We start from the raw sequence: 16,930 nt of genomic DNA on the forward strand, positions 1-16,930 counted from the left end.
ACGAATCTTTGTACATACTTGACTGTTTTTTTAAGAAAGAAGAAATTCCTAGAAGTGAAATTACAGGGTCAGAGTGCAAGGACTCTTTGATATATATTGCCATATAATTTTCAGTTCCTATGAGGTAGTTTTCTGTACAGGCAAGTGGACCCTGGGAGCAGCTTTTGCCACCAGTAGGATCCAAGGGAGTAAATCATCTGGTGGTCCTGTGGTCTGTACTTGCCTCTAGGTCTCGGTTTGCCAAGTCAGTGTATATTAATGGGTCCTAATCTATAGGGGTCTTTCTCTATTCATCTCTTGGACTCAACATTCTTTCACAGGCAGTGATGAAGGAGGTTTTCTGCTTATTTTTCTATGCTTGGCTTGAATCTGGCAGGATCTGCAGTAAATCTAGCAGAAAATTCCTGGCAGATTCAAGTTTTCCCATCAACTTCCTTTGGACATGCAGCTTTATCTGCTCAAATCCATTTTGATTATAATTCCCAGTTGTGGGACCACCTCCTTCCTGATCTCAAATTCTGTTCCATATTACTGAATAGGTTTAGTATCAAGCTTTAGCATTCTTGCTGTCTTACATTATTGAACTTTAATGGCTCAGCTCTGAGCTAAGAATGGAGCTTTAAAATATGAGTTTGTAAAAATACAAAGCAGTACTATATTATCATATACCTTAAATTAAATTTTTAAATAATCCACATAATGTGTTAGTTAAAACACCTGCTGATAGTGCCTAGAATTGCAGCTCTGCACTATTAGCCATTGCAAGTACCCAGCCCACCTCAAAGGAAAATAAATAAAAATAAAATAAATCAGAAAATGCAAAGATCAGGCAATCTAATGTCATAGTATTTCAGGGGAAATGAGCGGGACTGAGGGTGAATATTTAATCTGAGGTTGAAGAGAATATTTCATACTGATTAGCACTTTAAAAGAAATGTTCACATTGTAGTTGATTATAGTTGTAATCAAGTATGAAAATTTATATATACAGTAAGATGACATCATTGGGTTGGTCATTCCCTGGAATATTTTCTTCTCAATCTACTAAAGAAGCATTTTCTTCTAAAAATGTTTAATTTTATAATAAAATCACCTAGAAAATTTTCATCACTTAATAGATATGGAGCATGTCTATTTTATATACTTTGTACACCGAATGGTGAGTACTATCACTGGTATTTCTGATTACAAAGATATTGCCAAAGTAGAATGTAAAATTCAAATAAGATTCAAATTCAAATACAAAGTTTGGCCAGTGGTGAAAATAGCATTAGTTTAAGAAAATAGTAGAATAGAACATACATTTTGAGAAATAGACAGCTGAGAAAAATGTTGACCAATGACCAAATGAATAAAAACTTTTCTTGGAGAGAGGATGAACACTGGGGAATAGTTTGGCTCAGTAAGGTGAGAAATGCATGTTTCTGGGGGATGTTGGAAAACAAGCTCTTTGGAGATTCTAAAAACTGGTTTTAGATACAGGAGAATATTTAGATAAGCTGAGTGATGGGAAAGTTGAAAAGCCACAGTAATAAGGACAACCAGGTGTGTGGGTAGTGATTTGGCACTGACTGAATTGTATAGCAGTGCGGATAAGTATGGGAGTGAAAACTATTGTCTTGGAGTATATTAGGATAATATTTCTTGTCCATTTAATTCCATATATACATATAAAATTCCTTGATAATAATATTAATTTTTGTTTGTTTAAAATTTTTCACTTTTTAAAAGGTATTCCTTTTCATGATCTAATTCAGATTAGATCGTGATTTTTTTTGATAAAGGTAGAGTGTGTATTATTATCCTAATTTTCCAGGTTATAAACTGAAGCTGAAAGTGGGGATGTGACTTCAGAGTTACATTACCCAGTTAGCTGCAAAACTGGGACTAAGACTCCAGTGCTTTTTCTACTAAATCGTGCAAAGAGGCCTTTTAACACAAGTCCGAAATAACTATTATATTCACTCATTCTTCCAAAAACCATTTCTTGACCTCCTTCTAGATATCAGAATTGGGCTGGTTGCAAAAGAAATATCAGGGATGATGAAACACAAGCCGATGTCCTCACAGACCTTACATTCTCAGTGAGGCAAAAAAATCAAGTAAGCAAACAAAGAGGCAACACACAAGGGCATAGAAAGAAAGTCAGCAAGACTAAGTCTCTTCTTATGAAAAAGTGGAAATGTAATTCCACACAATTTTTTTTTTCTTCAGTTTCTACTATTGTTAAATACAGTGCTAATCCCTTTGTGGATACAAAAATGAACAAAACACAGCCCTTGACATCAAGAAACTCTCATTATCAGAGCAGATGACAAAGCAGCGTAGATCATTGAGAATGCTCCTGGCTCCAGGCACTATGCTAAGTACTAGGGACACTGTAATGACCAAGGCATGGTTCCTGCCCTCATGGAGTTTGCAGTCTATCAATTTCACCAGCTACCTGATTCATGGAAATGAGGCTTGAAGTCAGAAACACTGGGCCAGACTGAGTTTCTCTGGAGAGAGTTCTAATGGTTCCCATATCAGCTGGGAGCTGGTGCCCAGTAAGTGCTCTCTAAGCACCTACTGAGGTGCTGAAGGCCAGATACAGGAGAGGGGAAACTGACCAAGGCAGTGGTTTCTACTAGTTCATTCATTTGACTACAGGAGGGCATTGACTTCCACCAGAAACAACTTGAATTGCTAGCTTTGGCACCTGAGATTCTTTCTGTGATCATAGTGCCCACACAGTAAACTCTGAGATGCTGAGAAAATTGAGACCAAGAAGTCTGTCTCTGTGAATAATCTTGTCAACCCTATGAGGAAACTTTTATCCATGTTTATGTTTTCTTGATTTTTACTTGTGCATTTATTCGATGGAAAAATGACTTGGCTTTCAGGAAAGACCAGTGGACTCTCAGATGGGGAGACTTTTTATTTTATTTCATAAGAACAGTTTTTTGTTTTGTTTCGTTTTCCCTCTCTGTTAGGGCCAGCATCTCCTGTATCTTCTCTCTGTCTCACCCTGTAATTCCACTTGGACCCTCCAGTCTCAGCACTGTTTCTTTCAGGAAAGTGACACAGGTGTGTCCAGTACTTCTTAAAAACAGGAAGCCAGGAACATGTATCACTGATAGAGAAGCTGTGGTCAGCAGTCCCTGGGACAGCTACATAGGCCAGTATCTAGGGCTTTTGAAGGGGATGAGGCACTACTGAGAGCAGACGGGCAGGGTTGTGTCTTCTGGCTCCGTGTCCTCTCTATTCACAGAGAGAAAAGGCATGTCTTAGCTTATATTCCCTTAAAAGCTGAGACTGAGATAAAGGTTTGCATGCAGGGCATTTTTGGGAAGTGATCTCATGGAACAGGAGTGAGGGATCAAGGGAGCAAATTTGGGTAGTGGAGAAAGCCAATGCAATGGTGCATAATGGAGCTGGCCACCATGTGCGTGACTGGTGCCTGATCCTGACATGACCTTCTGAAGAGTCTTTTGGAATATGCCTCAGACTTTTCCTCCTGCAGGGCATGGAGGAGGGCTGGAACCATTTATTCATTTGTTTCTCTCATTGTTCAAAAGTGAGCCCAAGAGTGTTTCTTTCTCCTTTCTCTTTCTCCTTCTTCTTCCTCTCCCTTTTTTCTCTCTAGTATTTGTCTTTGGGAAATGAAGATGTGAAATCCAAAATGCAAGAATGCCAACTTGGGAGAGTGGTGCTAAAATGTCTAGAATCACATTTATGCTTATAGAGCAATCAGTTCACATAGGGAAACAATGGAGGTCAAGGGAAAGGGAATCTTGAGGGGAAAAAAAAGAAATTAAGGTGCTCGAAGCATTTGAGAGAAATTATTAATAAATATTTTTAAGACTGTGTTGAAGAACTTAGAAAAAATAGCACATTGACATAGAATAAATGAGAAAAATGTAATTATTAACTAAGAAAATACGTTGTACCGGAAAGGAAATACACTCATAGTCGTCATTTTGGTTGGACAGTGGCAATATTCATGTGGTCATAATCATATATGCACTGACTGTCTATTTAACCCCAGCTTATGATATATATAACTATGTTGAGAAGGTGAGAGTAGTGGCATGCTGCCATAGAAGGAAGTCAATAGATAATGCTTAATAATGATAAATCAAGAGTATATACATATTAATTAGAAATTGCTAGAATGGATTTGAATTGGAAGGTGGGGGTAGAGCATGGTATTTCTGTTTTCTTGATGAGATAAGGAAGGAACAGACCTTTATAATACTATTGGCTTTTTAGATACGTGCAGGTAGTATTTTGATTTAAAAAGCCTTTGATTTTAAAAAAGAATGTAGCTGTAATTTAATATATATGATTGATGTTGTTAAGTAATAAAAACAATTATAATCATAAAACTTGTTTTGATATAAGAATTCCACTGGGATTGGGAATAATAATGTAAAGAATCCTTGGGGGATATACAGAACCATTGATTTAGATACACTGGGTTTGATATTTTGCTTCATGAATTTCCACAAATGCAAGTTTCCATTAGAGATCTCCACATGAAAACTTAGAACCTGTCCTTTTTTCCAAAGAAGCAGCTGAGCTTCCTCAGAAACATCTCTTACCAGTCTTTCATTTCCACACCACAAACCAAACCATAGAGTCATCCTTCTATTACGTTTTCTACAGCTACTCCCTGTTTTTCTTAACACTATTAAAAAGGCCAAGTGCTGGACATCATTAGGAAAGAATCTAAAAACTAAAATTATTATAAGGTGCTTATTATTTATATTCCACATACTTCTTCAATGATCTGTGGTATTAATCCATAGTGAGTATTAGCAAACTCATGGTGCATCTAGAACTAATACTAATAATTGATACCCCTTATGTAACACTATGTGCCAGGAAATGTGTCAAGCCCTTTGTGTATATTGCCTCATGTAATCCCCACAATTGGGGTTACGTACTATGGCTAACACTGTTTCCTTTTTATAGCTGAGGGAAAACTGAAGCACAGAGAAGTTAAGTAACTTTGTCAAGATCATCCAGTTAATAAGTAGCAGAATCGGGATTTTTATATCCTGTATATTTTACTTCCAAGGTAAAAATCACATATTGTCTGGTTAACATACTTGGTGATGATGTTGTAGAGAAGAGAGATGGTCTAGAAGGGGAGAATATTATATTTTAAAAACTTAAACATTTTACATCATCTGACCAAGGATAGAGACAGACAAGTCTGAAAGACAGGAGTAAGAAATGATGCCTCAACTTTAGAGTTTAGGTACGGGCTCCAGGTGCCTGGGGAGCACTGTGTCTCACAGCACAGATGTAGATGGCAGAGTCTCTGGGATGGGAGGCTGTGATGTGCAGGGAGCTGTGCTTTTCCTGTATGTTTATTGTGGCAATTAATCTTCCATGCTTCTTCTTCCCTGAGCTCAGCATAAACAAGGAAACAATGCCTCCTCCTGGATACTGTTGCAGCCAGTGTAAGACACTTATTCCTACCGAGTAACTGCAGTTGATTGTGATAAATCCTCCTTCCTGGGCAGTCAGGTCCTGAGGACTCTGCTCCACTTCATTTTTGGCGGCACTTACACCTGTTCTCAAAGACATCATCAGATACAGAATATTACAATTATTGCAATATTTATACACATTTCTTTACACATTTTCAGGAGGGCACTCCAGATTAGCCACTTGGAGTCCCTTCTCTCCCCTCCCCAGAATTTTGAAAAATATCTCATGTCCTGAAACTCCCCAACTTACCGCTTAGCTGAAGCCACAAAATAGCCAACAAAAATTGCCGGATCTTCACCATTATTACTGCAGCAGAAGCTCACACAGGTCTCTGTTGGAGGATTTCGGAATATATCTTGGACAAAGGAGTCCTTTATTTTTAAAACGTCTCTACATTTACTTTAGAAATCAAAGGGGATTCTCAGCCCATCAGAAGCAGCAGAAATGCACACTTAAGAACATTTACAGTTTTACCTGCAAAGTGAACCATCTGTGATCTTCTTAATATAACACCCACATTGCCACCTAGTGGCATGAGGCGTAGACATTTATTATGCAGGTCAAATACTTGAGCCCAGGAGTTCGAGGATACAGTGAGATATGATCATGTTACTCCACTCTAGCCTGGGCAACAGAGCAAGACCCTGTCTCTAAAACAAACAAACAAACAAACAGCCCCTCTCACCCACAATACCGATAGAGAACCAAACTTAGCATCCTCCTACTAGGAGTCCTAGAAGTAAGGTGAGGGTAGTGTGGGAGAACAGAAGCTTGATGATTGTTTGACTTCAGCCAGCTATGATAGATCAAGTAGAGTAGCTGCATTTCACATTATATCTTTTGAAAACTCAAGGCCAGATCTGTTCTTTTTTGTAAAGGTGTCCTTATAAATATCTCTGGTTTCTTTATGTGACATCCTTGTTTCTTTCGCACATGGTATTATTTCAGACTGCTTTATTAGTTTTATCTTTCTTATTTTTAGACTTGCTACAGTTTGTTCATGTCTCTTCAAATGTGATTCAAATGTTGTTGCCCTGTCAGAGTATTACTGTACTCATCTGGTTTCCACTTGTTTTATTGTTATCTATGATAGTTTCAGTTGTTTCATCACATTGGTGAATTATTTTGAGCGTGTAGTCCTTTTCCACTTTTGGGATTCCTTTCTAAAGAGATGACATAGAGGTCATGCTTGTACCAAATAACCTCCTTTTTCTGGCAATAGCTTATTGGATCTGGGTAGATACTACGCTCATTAATTTGAACTAGAGGTACAGAAACAGCAGTTAGACAGTGTAACTACAGCTTTAAAGCCCTGTGCGATTCAAACCAGACTCATCTCTTAGCAAACAGAGCTGGGTATGTTCAAACTGAAGTTATTGTGGAGTAGAATATGACAGGCTTACAGTGGAATCTGGTTTCCCAGGAGGAGAACAGATCATACACATCCAGAGAAAAGTAGATTCAGAAAGCATAGCCAATTGGTGATTTTCTTCTTTCTGTGAGTCCTAGCTGTATTTTGCGCAAATTGATTTTATGAGAATTTCTAACATCCTTTCAGAAAATCTTTTCCTTAATTACTATGAGTGCGTTACACAACAAATACTAAAAATTCAGGATCCCTTCTTCCAGACATTACAACTCATTTTTATAAAACTACTGTATAAATATATAGTTATCTCCATTAAATTCTATTTTGAAAGTTTCAGTCTATCTTTCCAGTTTGTTCAGATGATTTTCAATCTTTAATTTATGCTGTAAATAAACATATTAGCTGGATATCATTAGGACATCATCATCATATACCAATCAAAATTTGCTATTTGTACATTTAATGGGCATACCTTGTGTGAATTTACATAAGATCAATGTGAACAGGTCAGAGTGAAGGATAAAATCATGAGGTGTAACAATAGGGACATTTTTCTAAATTGTATATTTATACATGGCCGTTCTTTCAGCTGAGGATTCACCAAGTCTAGCACTATGCAGAATGACAAAGTGAATAGAGGATACGGTCTAGATCCAAATGAACTTAGGTTTGAGCCTTAGTCTTACTACTTATTAGATTCTACTGGATTTTTCTATTCGATACTCCAGTCCTCAGTCTCCTTATTCATAAAAGGGTGTAACAATACCAAACTTGTAGTTTTGTGGTGGAGGTTACAGATAACATTGGGAGTTAACAAAGTATAGAATTTAAGAATGCAGGTTTTGGGCTTGTCAAACTGTATTTGTATGCCAGGTCTTCCCTTACTAACTCTGTGTTCTTGGGCAAGTTAGTTAATTCTTCTGTATTAAAGATAGTTTCCTTATCTATAATAAGGGTTGCACCTACTTCATGAGGTTGTAGTGAAGATTAAGTGAATTAATGTATGCAAAGCATTTAGAACAACACTTCATGCACATTAAGCCCTTGATAAATAAATGTTAGTTCTTATTACATATGTAGTACAACAGGGCCTGTGATAAACACAACACTCAACAAATGATAATATATATATATATTTTTCCCATTGATATAGTGAAAAACAAATTATTAAATGTCTTGCAAATATTTGACACGTTTGAAGTCCATGGAAGTCCTTTGAATTTAGGACTTGTTTTTAAAATGTCTTTAGTGAGCTCATTCTGGCTTGGTACTGATCACTACATTATTTTCTAAGAGTCCACACATTATCTGTTAATCATCTGCTCTAGAATTTTGCTGGGTATCAATCCACTATTTCTGTGTTCATGAGTTGGGGATTTCCTTCACTCCCGATAGGTTTTCAAAAAATTCGCCCAATGCCTTGCCAACCATGCCTGCAAACTCTTTTTGTATGTTGGGGATTAGTTTAAAAGACCCAGAAGACTTGATCATTTTCAAAGCATCCAAGTTCTCTCTTAGTATCTTTTTATCTGTCATAATTTTTCATTTCTTCATTTCCAGTTTGAAAATTATTCTTTTCTTTTCTTTTTTTTTTTGAGATGGAGTTTTGCTCTTGTTGCTCAGGCTGGAGTAAAATGGCATGATCTTGGCTCACTGCAACCTCCGCCTCCCAGGTTCAAGGAATTCTCCTACCTCAGCCTCCAGAGTAGCTGGGATTACAGGTGCCCACTGCCACCCCCAGCTAATCTGTGTATTTTTAGTAGAGATGGGGTTTTTGCCATGTTGGCCAGGCTGGTCTCGAACTCCTGACCTCGGGTGATATGCCTGCCTCAGCCTCTCAAAGTGCTAGGATTACAGGCATGAGCCACTGCGCCCGGCCCAAAATTATTGTATTTGATGAAGAATAGAGGATGAAACCAGGGGTCGAAGTGCCCTACCTCTTCTTTATTCTCTGCCAAAATTATTCTGTTTTCCTCGATATGTAAATTAGCCTTCCTCCCCACCCCACCCTCTTCATTTCTCCAAACTGTTCTAAAACGCTTTTTACGTTGCACTTCACATTTTCTTTAAGCCTTAACTGTATTCATTAAAAGGTTTCCGCTTTTTAACGATTTCCTTAAAGGCTCATGCCATCTTTGCTATTCTCCTTTGCCTTTGTGTCAGTCAACATTTTTATAATTTTTAGTTAAAAGCTGAGTTAGTATACCTTCCCGTACTGCTATAGGTTTTATCAGGTGGCTCCATATTTCACATACTTATTGGAATTGTTTGCAATGGAATAGTAAGAATTTAATTTTTTGAGAGCTTCTTGTCCCATTAAGAATCACATTTAGATTTTTTGGTTGTCTTCTTTTTTATTGAGGTAAAAGTCACACAACATAAAATTCATACTTTTAATCACTTTAGAGTATATAATACGGTAGCTTTTAGTGTATTCACGATGTTGTGCAACCATCACCAGTATCTAGTTCAGAATATTTTCCCCAAAAGAAACCCCACACATCTATTAAGTAGTCCCTCCCCACTCCCCACTTCTTTCAGCTTCTGGCAGCCACACTGCTTTCTGACTTTGGATTTGCCTATTCTGGGAATTTCATATAAATGAAATATACAATATGGCCATTTTGTGTCTGGATTTTTCCACTTAGCATAATGTTTTCAAGATTCTTCATGTTGTAGTAGGTGTCAGTACTTTATTCCTTTTTATGGCTGAATAATACTCCATTGTATAGAGATACCACATCTGGTTTGTCCATTTGGATTACTTACACTTTTGACTACCATAAACAATGCTGTTATGAACATTCATGCACAGGTTTTTGTAGGGACATATGCATTGTGGGTAGATACATAGGGCTGGAATTGCTGGGTCATATGGTAATTCCATGTTTCACATTTTGAGGTGCTGCCAAACTGTTTGCCAAAGTGATAGCATCATTTTACGTCCCCACCAACAATGTATGAGGGTTCTAATTTCTCACATCCTTGATAAGACTCATTATTGTCCTTTTTAAAAAGTCATAGCCTTTTACTTTTGCGAAGTGGTATCTTGTGATTTTGATTTGCATTTGTCTCATGACTAATCATGAGTAACTTTTCATATGCATATTAGACATTCTTGTATCTTTGTTGAAGAAATGTCTATTTAAATATTTTGCTCACTGCTTGAGTTATATTTCTTTTTATTATTGAGTTGTAAAAGTTCCTTATATATTCTAAATACAAGTCCCTTATCATCGGGTACATAGTACATATGATTTGCAAATGTTTTCTCCCATTCTGTGGGTTATCATTTCATTTTCTTGATGGTGTCCTTTGAAGCATAAACAAGTTTAATTTTGTTGAAATCCAACTTATCAATGTTCTATTTTATTGCTTGTGCTTTTGGTGTCACATCTAAGAAATCAGTGCTTAACCCAAGATCATGAAAATTTACTGCTGTGTTTTCTTCTAAGGGTTTTACAATTTTAGTTTTTACATTTAGGTCTATGATCCACTTTGAGTTAATTTTTGTGTGTGGTGTCAGTAGGAGCCTGTGAGAGAAAAGATGATATGTTGATCATAATGGCCTGGAGCTGGGCGTGGCGTGGGGTGGGGTGTGGTGTGGTGTGACAAAGCAGTGGGCATGCCAAGCCCTGTTAGGATGGTCAGCACTAGGCAGAGAGATTGCTGTGAGAGAGCAGAACTGCTATGGTGGGACTTGCAAGTTCCAGAAATGCTTTGAGTACTAATCTGCCCCTTCTAACCTACCTTTTTTCCACTTTATCTCCATGCTAAATTTGTGTGATTATTTTTATTTCTACTTCACAAGTGAAAAAAACTAAAGCTCTGAGACATCAATTAACTTGGCCAAATTTGCATAGAGCCAGGACTGACATCCAAGTCATCATATTCTAATTCCTACACATCATGCAAGAAAACCTGAAGGACAAGAGAGAACTGACCTAATTGAGAGCAGGGATATCATACGAGACCCTCTTCCCTGACCCCATTTTCTGTCAAAGAAACCCCTGTGCCCCTGGAATTAGAGGCAGTTATATCTGATTTTGATTTTCCTTATCTTCTAATAATGTCTTAACAGGACTGTCTGTGAAAGAGAGAACAGGGCTCTACAACCTGGGTTTTCCAGCCTCACTACATACTTCCTCTGGGCCTTTGAGGTTTTTGTATAGCTCCCGCTGTGCTTTTAGCACAGTGTCTCCCAGAAGACAGTAGTACATGGCTGAGTCTGATACCTGGACTGAATATTTCACAATGGGGGAGTTTTTGTCTTTAATATTTCCGCCTCCGAAGTTTTTGCTGTTTTCCATTGTCTCTCTCTGAAGAAGCTGCAGAGGTTTGCTGGGGTATTGCACATACCAGAAAAGGGTAGGGTACCCCGTGGATGTGTATGTGCCGTTCATAGTCACAGATGCTCCCTCCGAGACGGTTATTTGGCCCATCTGCTTGACTGAATTGCTGCTGGTTCCTCCTGTAGGGGGAAAAAAGTACTGATTTTATGGGTTTGGCCAGAGTTGTATCTTTTGGAGAAGTTTTTATTATTTTGAAATAATACAAAAAATTTTAATAAAATGTACTTACCAAACATTAAGATCAGAATTAGAAAGTCCAGAGAGGAGTTCATTGTTAGTGTCTCTGGCCTAGCAGAGGGCATCACTGTTGAAGTGAGGGTTCACAGTTGTCCTCAGAATTCATGCATAAATTATGATTTCATTGGTGAATAGCACCCCCACGTGGCAAGTTAATGAACAGGTTATAAGACGTCATCTGCCTCTCAATGTTCTGCCGTGTGTCCTCACTACCGTCCTCATTCTTAAGAGTCATGTTGGGTGTGAGGTGGCCTTTTTGTGCAAAGGGGACTCACCACACTCCTAAGTCTGTTATCGCTACAACACTTATTCTAAGGGAGAACAATTTCCCCCAGAACTTAGGCATCACAACATGTCAGTATTTTAGACAGTTGTTTCAATATTTTCAGTTTTTACAAACAACATTGTGATAAATCTATGCTTACATAAACCCTCTTCATACATCTAATTATTTCCTTAAAACATGGTCCACTGAACACACATTGTGACCAAATGCCGAATGGAGAGATGTTAAAGTCAATATCTGGGCGAAGCTAAAGCTGAATCTGAATATCAAAAAATAGGATTAACTTCAAAAATACAAGAATAAATATGAAATTCTATCTAAAATGTAATTATTATTATAATTGTGTTAACAAAGACTTAGCATTCACATTTCAAAGTTTAGCATTACAGTAAAAGAGCAGTAACCTCTCAGGACTGTCTATTGTTTGATTGCTCCTGTTATTACCATTTTTCACATTTGCAAAATTCTTCACAGAAAACGGTAGTGAATCAAGATATTTTTGGTTCTCTCTTCTAAAAGGGTAGTGCTGAGGGTACACTTATTCCTTTTTTATCTGGACTTGAAGATTTATTTGATAATGATGGTGCAATTCAATTGAAGTCATTTTGCAAAGTCTACTTTGTTCTTTTTTTTTTTTTGACTGCTTTTTTTTTCCTGACTGCTCTTTTTTTTTCTCTTTTTTTCTTCCTCAGTCCTGGCATAATTTTATCTGGTTTCTCAGAAATGGAAATATTTCTCTTCAAATATGCAATCTTGCACTTAGACTAGAAGTGGCTTGGCTTACAGTTGAGTATTTGCAGTCTTTATTTCTGGTTACATAGTAAATGGCTCAAGACTCATGGTGCCATAGGAGGTTCTTGGAGTAACAGAAAAAAATTCCATGATATGTGTGTGTGTGTGTGTGTGTGTGTGTGTGTGTGTGTGTGTGTCTCAGTAACCTTCACTATTTTGATAGCTGGAAAAAATGAATCACTTTTTTAAATGTTTCTTTGATGACTAAAGAATTTATATACCTCTTTATAAAGTGGCCATTTGTACTACTTTTTGTGAATTGCTCATTTTCCCCAGGAATATTAATGTTTTATTATTGTTATGGTTTGAATGTGTCCCCCAAAGTTCATATGTTGGAAATTTAATCCCCAATGCAACAGTGTTGAGAGGTGGGACCTTTAAAAGGTCATGAGGGCTCTGTCCTCATGAATAGATTAATGACATTATCATGGGAGTGGGTTAGATATCTTGGGAGTGGGTTCCTGATAAAAGAATGAGCTTGGCACTTTATCCGTTTCTCCCTCTTGCATGCACTCTTTTGCCCTCTGCCTTTGGCCATAGTATGGTGCAGCAAGAAGGCCCTCCCCGGATGCAGGCCCCTGGACCTTGGATTTCCCATCTTCCAAAACTGTAAGAAATAAGTCTCTGTTCTTCATAAATTACACATTCTCAGGTATTCTATTATAGCAGCACAAAATGGACTAAAACAGTTATTGATTTATTTTAATTTTAAGGGTAATTTAAATTACATTTTAAATGCAAAGGTATTTCAGAAAATCACATTGTACATATTTTAAATAACTGACGTCAAAGAACTTTCCTTCATTACATTACTAGGCTTGTAGTTTTGATCAGTGAGCTATAATTAGAGGACGGATATGGGCAATGTTTTGACAAATCTTTCCTTTCCCCATTTCTAAGATGCAGTCTCATGTGCTACTTAACCTGGGATAGCAAATCATGAAGCCTGTCCAACTTCCCACATATACTCCTGCACTCCAGGGCCCTGTCTGGATAGGAAAAAGAAACTGCTCACACCCAGCCCCTCTCATGCCCCTTGCAATTTGCACTCAACTCCTCTGTTAGTCTCCCCTACTGTGTCATTAGGAACATAAAAGTACACAGTTGTGCCTAGTGCTTCGATAGAGGTTCTCTGCAAGTGGAAAGAGGTTTTAATCTTAACTTAATGGGCCTGAAATCTTCCTTTTCATTTATCATGATGCCTCAGAGACAAGGCATTTTGATATCTCTTTGGGATATTGGATATACCACAAGAGGAAGGTACCTACCCATTTTGTGGGTACAGTTCAATGTCAGGTGTGCCCCTGAAGAAAGGGTCACATAGCCCTGTGTCTAAGTCACTGAGTCTCTAGTGGTTCTTCCTGGAAAGCCAAGGTTCTTATTAGAATGAATGGAAACGACATTGAATCTAAGTAATAAAATGAGAAATAAGAGAAATTATAAAACAGCCAAAATTTTAAACTGTCATTTTGCTCACCAGAGAGTAACAGCCTCACAAGCATTGAAGGCACTGATCATGGCTGCTCCAGCGCTGGGGACTGGAGAACCCATGATTTCTCCTGGCTTGCACAGGCTGTCTCTCCCAGGATTGAGGCTTCTAACTCATACCATTGATTGCACTTCCCTTCTTTAGATTTTGGGAAGTTTGTCTTTTAGTACTGGTTCCTCTTTCAGATGTGAGACTCCAGGATCACTAGACCTGCTAGGTCCTTAGAGGTATATACAAGTACTTGGCATGACTACATGTAGGAATCTTTTAAACCTTAGATTAACCAAAACACACAAGTGCTTCAGCACTGGAGCAAGAAAGAAAACAAAGCACAACACAGTGGCATCCTATTTTGGGCTAGGGCGTGAACTCTAAACATTACTTACAATTCTTTTTGAATTAGTGGTTAGAAGAGGGAAGCTCTGGCTTGTAAGACACATGCTGCCCTTTCTGTGTCTAGTTAAATCAATAGAAATTAGTAATGATGATGATGATAGCTAATATTTACTGAGTGCTGAGTGATGAACCAGAGGCTTTGCATACATTAATCCACATGATTGTGAAAATAGGTGTTAATATTATGTTCCCATTTTATAGATGAGGAAATCGATGATCGGAGAGGATAAACAAATTGCTCCAGGTCACACTGCTCAAAAGTGGTGAAGCCAGGATTCAACATCTGATTTGTCTCATTATTCTCTGAGTCCACAGGACTTGGCTGTCTGTTCACAGCTTATTCAATAGTTATTTACTAGGCTCCAGACACTATAAGGGTCGGTCAAGTTTAATATTTGTTGGATAAATTAATCAGTCAATAAGTGGATTAAGTATTTGATTTCAGAGCCTAGAAATGTAACTAGAACATCCATCTTTCGAAGTGTTACTTCTTTATATCCCTGCTCTTTGCCTTAGAAGAGAAGTCAACAAAGGCTCTCAGTAGAAAGCCCCAGACTGGGTATGCTAAATGACTTTTTTTTTTTTCTGAGATGGAGTCTCACTCTGTCACCCAGGCTAGAGTGCAGTGGTGTGATCTCGGCTCACTGCAACCTCTGCCTCCTGGGTTCAAGTGATTCTCCTGCCCTAGCCTCCTGAGTAGCTGGGATTTCAGGCGGGTGCCACCACGCCAGGCTAATTTTTTTTTTTTTTTTTAAGTAGAGACAGGGTTTCACCATATTGGTCAGGCTGGTCTTGAACTCCTGACCTCAGGTGATCCACCCACCTCAGCCTCCCAAAGTGCTGGGATTACAGGTGTGAGCCACCACACCAGGCCTGGCTATGCTAAATGATTTTTAATAGTGACTCAGTGGCCGGGTGGGGTGGTGCGTACCTGGAGTCCCAGCTCCCCTGGAGGCTGAGGCAGGAGGATGGCTGGAGTTCAAGAGTTTGAACAACACAGTGAGACCCTCATTTCTAAAAATATTTTAAAAATAAAATGATAATAATACAGTTTCTCTAATGAGGGTAGAACCCTGAAATGTTCAGGAGAGTACAAAGTTATTCTTTAGACAGCACCATGGGTAAGGGCAATAAATGTTTCCCACTTTGAAGTTGCAAAAAAGCTCACGGTACAACTCAGCCCCTTATTTGGTTTGACTACTAACCTCTTTATGCATATTTTTTCCTGTGCAAATAGATCTCTCCGAGCATCTGGATCTCTGCCACTGCTGTGGTCCTAGGTGAAGAGTTTATACTAAATATGTAGATGTCAAAAGAACAGGGCATCTCACCATCTCAGAGGTAATTTGAGGAGGTGAGGTGCTTCTTTTCTACACCAAACTACTCAGTTAGTTTGCCCTCACTCTGTATGCCACTAGATTGAATTGTTATCAAATTAATGTAAGGTCTTTCCCATGCTCCTGCCTGTAACATCGATATCTGAATAATGATGGCATTCCAAACTAGTGATCAGGGCCAGCTTCCTGGGTATGAAACCTGTACAGTCTCATAGAACTCATGCTTTAATGCTCTGCTGTTGCAGTCTTCAAATTCTTAGGAAATTATGCATTTTCATTTTGTACTGGGTCCCGTAAATTATATAGGCAGCCCCACTAAAGGCCTATGTCTCCTGGTAGCTCAGGGACTGAGCATTCTTGTCCATTTGTTGCTTATTCAACCCTGTTCAGATCGGTGAGGCAGCAGAGATCTTTATTACACAGGCTTTCAAAGAGGCATATGGATTTTTATTATCCCTCTGCTCCGACTTCCATTACCTTTATCACCACAGCACAATTTTCTAAGGTCCTTAAACTGCCTAAATTTGAGTAGGGAGTCTTACATAACAGAAGAAAGCACAAATATTGCCTTCTGGAAAATGCCTTCACAACAGACCTTCTTGTGTCTGAAATTAAGACCCCTTCCTGTCATTTTCCCCTAAACTCACAGGTCATCTGCAGTCAAGAGATCTACAGAAAGGCTATCAAATATGTTTTTAGCCCCTTTTCCATCAGCAGGAGCAGTAACAACAGCTGCTCTTGAATGAGCTTTTCTGGTGGAAGAAGCCTCTGAGCTCAGAGTAACACCAGATATCTTTGGTTTTGATGTTAATACAACAATTTTCCCCACTTTCATCTTGACGACCTGCAGTCTATTCTCAGCACGGCAGCCAGAGTAAGACTTTTACATGGAAGTCAGATTTTATCACTCCTTTCTCAAAGCCTTCCTATGGCTTCTCATTCCACCTAGTTCTAGAACATGTAGGCATTTCCTAATTTAGGACCGGACTTTCCTCTACTTGGAAAACTTGCTCCAAGTATATGCAAGATTCACTCTCTCATCTTCTTCAATTTTGCTCAAATGTTATCCTTCCAGTGAGCCTACTTTGACACTTTACCTAAAATTACAAGGGAACCACCCTTCTGTGGCCCCCTCCAGAATTCCCTATCCCCTAACTTGCTCTGATTCTTGTCTCCATAGACTTATCTTCT

The 16,930-nt window shown here is 38.4% G+C and overlaps 1 protein-coding gene and 1 gene segment (V, D, J or C); both read right to left on the reverse strand.

Annotated features, from left to right (window-relative positions):
• LOC129526829 (T cell receptor alpha variable 41-like) overlaps window positions 1-5,782 on the reverse strand; it is a 179,474-nt gene extending 173,692 nt beyond the window's left edge. Inside the window, 2 exon segments of the V gene segment in view lie at window positions 5,284-5,561; window positions 5,731-5,782. Coding sequence covers window positions 5,284-5,561; window positions 5,731-5,782 — 330 coding nt within the window.
• LOC101135612 (T cell receptor alpha chain MC.7.G5) overlaps window positions 1-16,930 on the reverse strand; it is a 548,557-nt gene that overhangs the window by 227,869 nt on the left and 303,758 nt on the right. The window lies entirely within an intron of this gene.

Source organism: Gorilla gorilla, chromosome 15 (assembly GCF_029281585.2).
Source record: "Gorilla gorilla gorilla isolate KB3781 chromosome 15, NHGRI_mGorGor1-v2.1_pri, whole genome shotgun sequence".
NCBI lineage: Eukaryota > Metazoa > Chordata > Mammalia > Primates > Hominidae > Gorilla > Gorilla gorilla.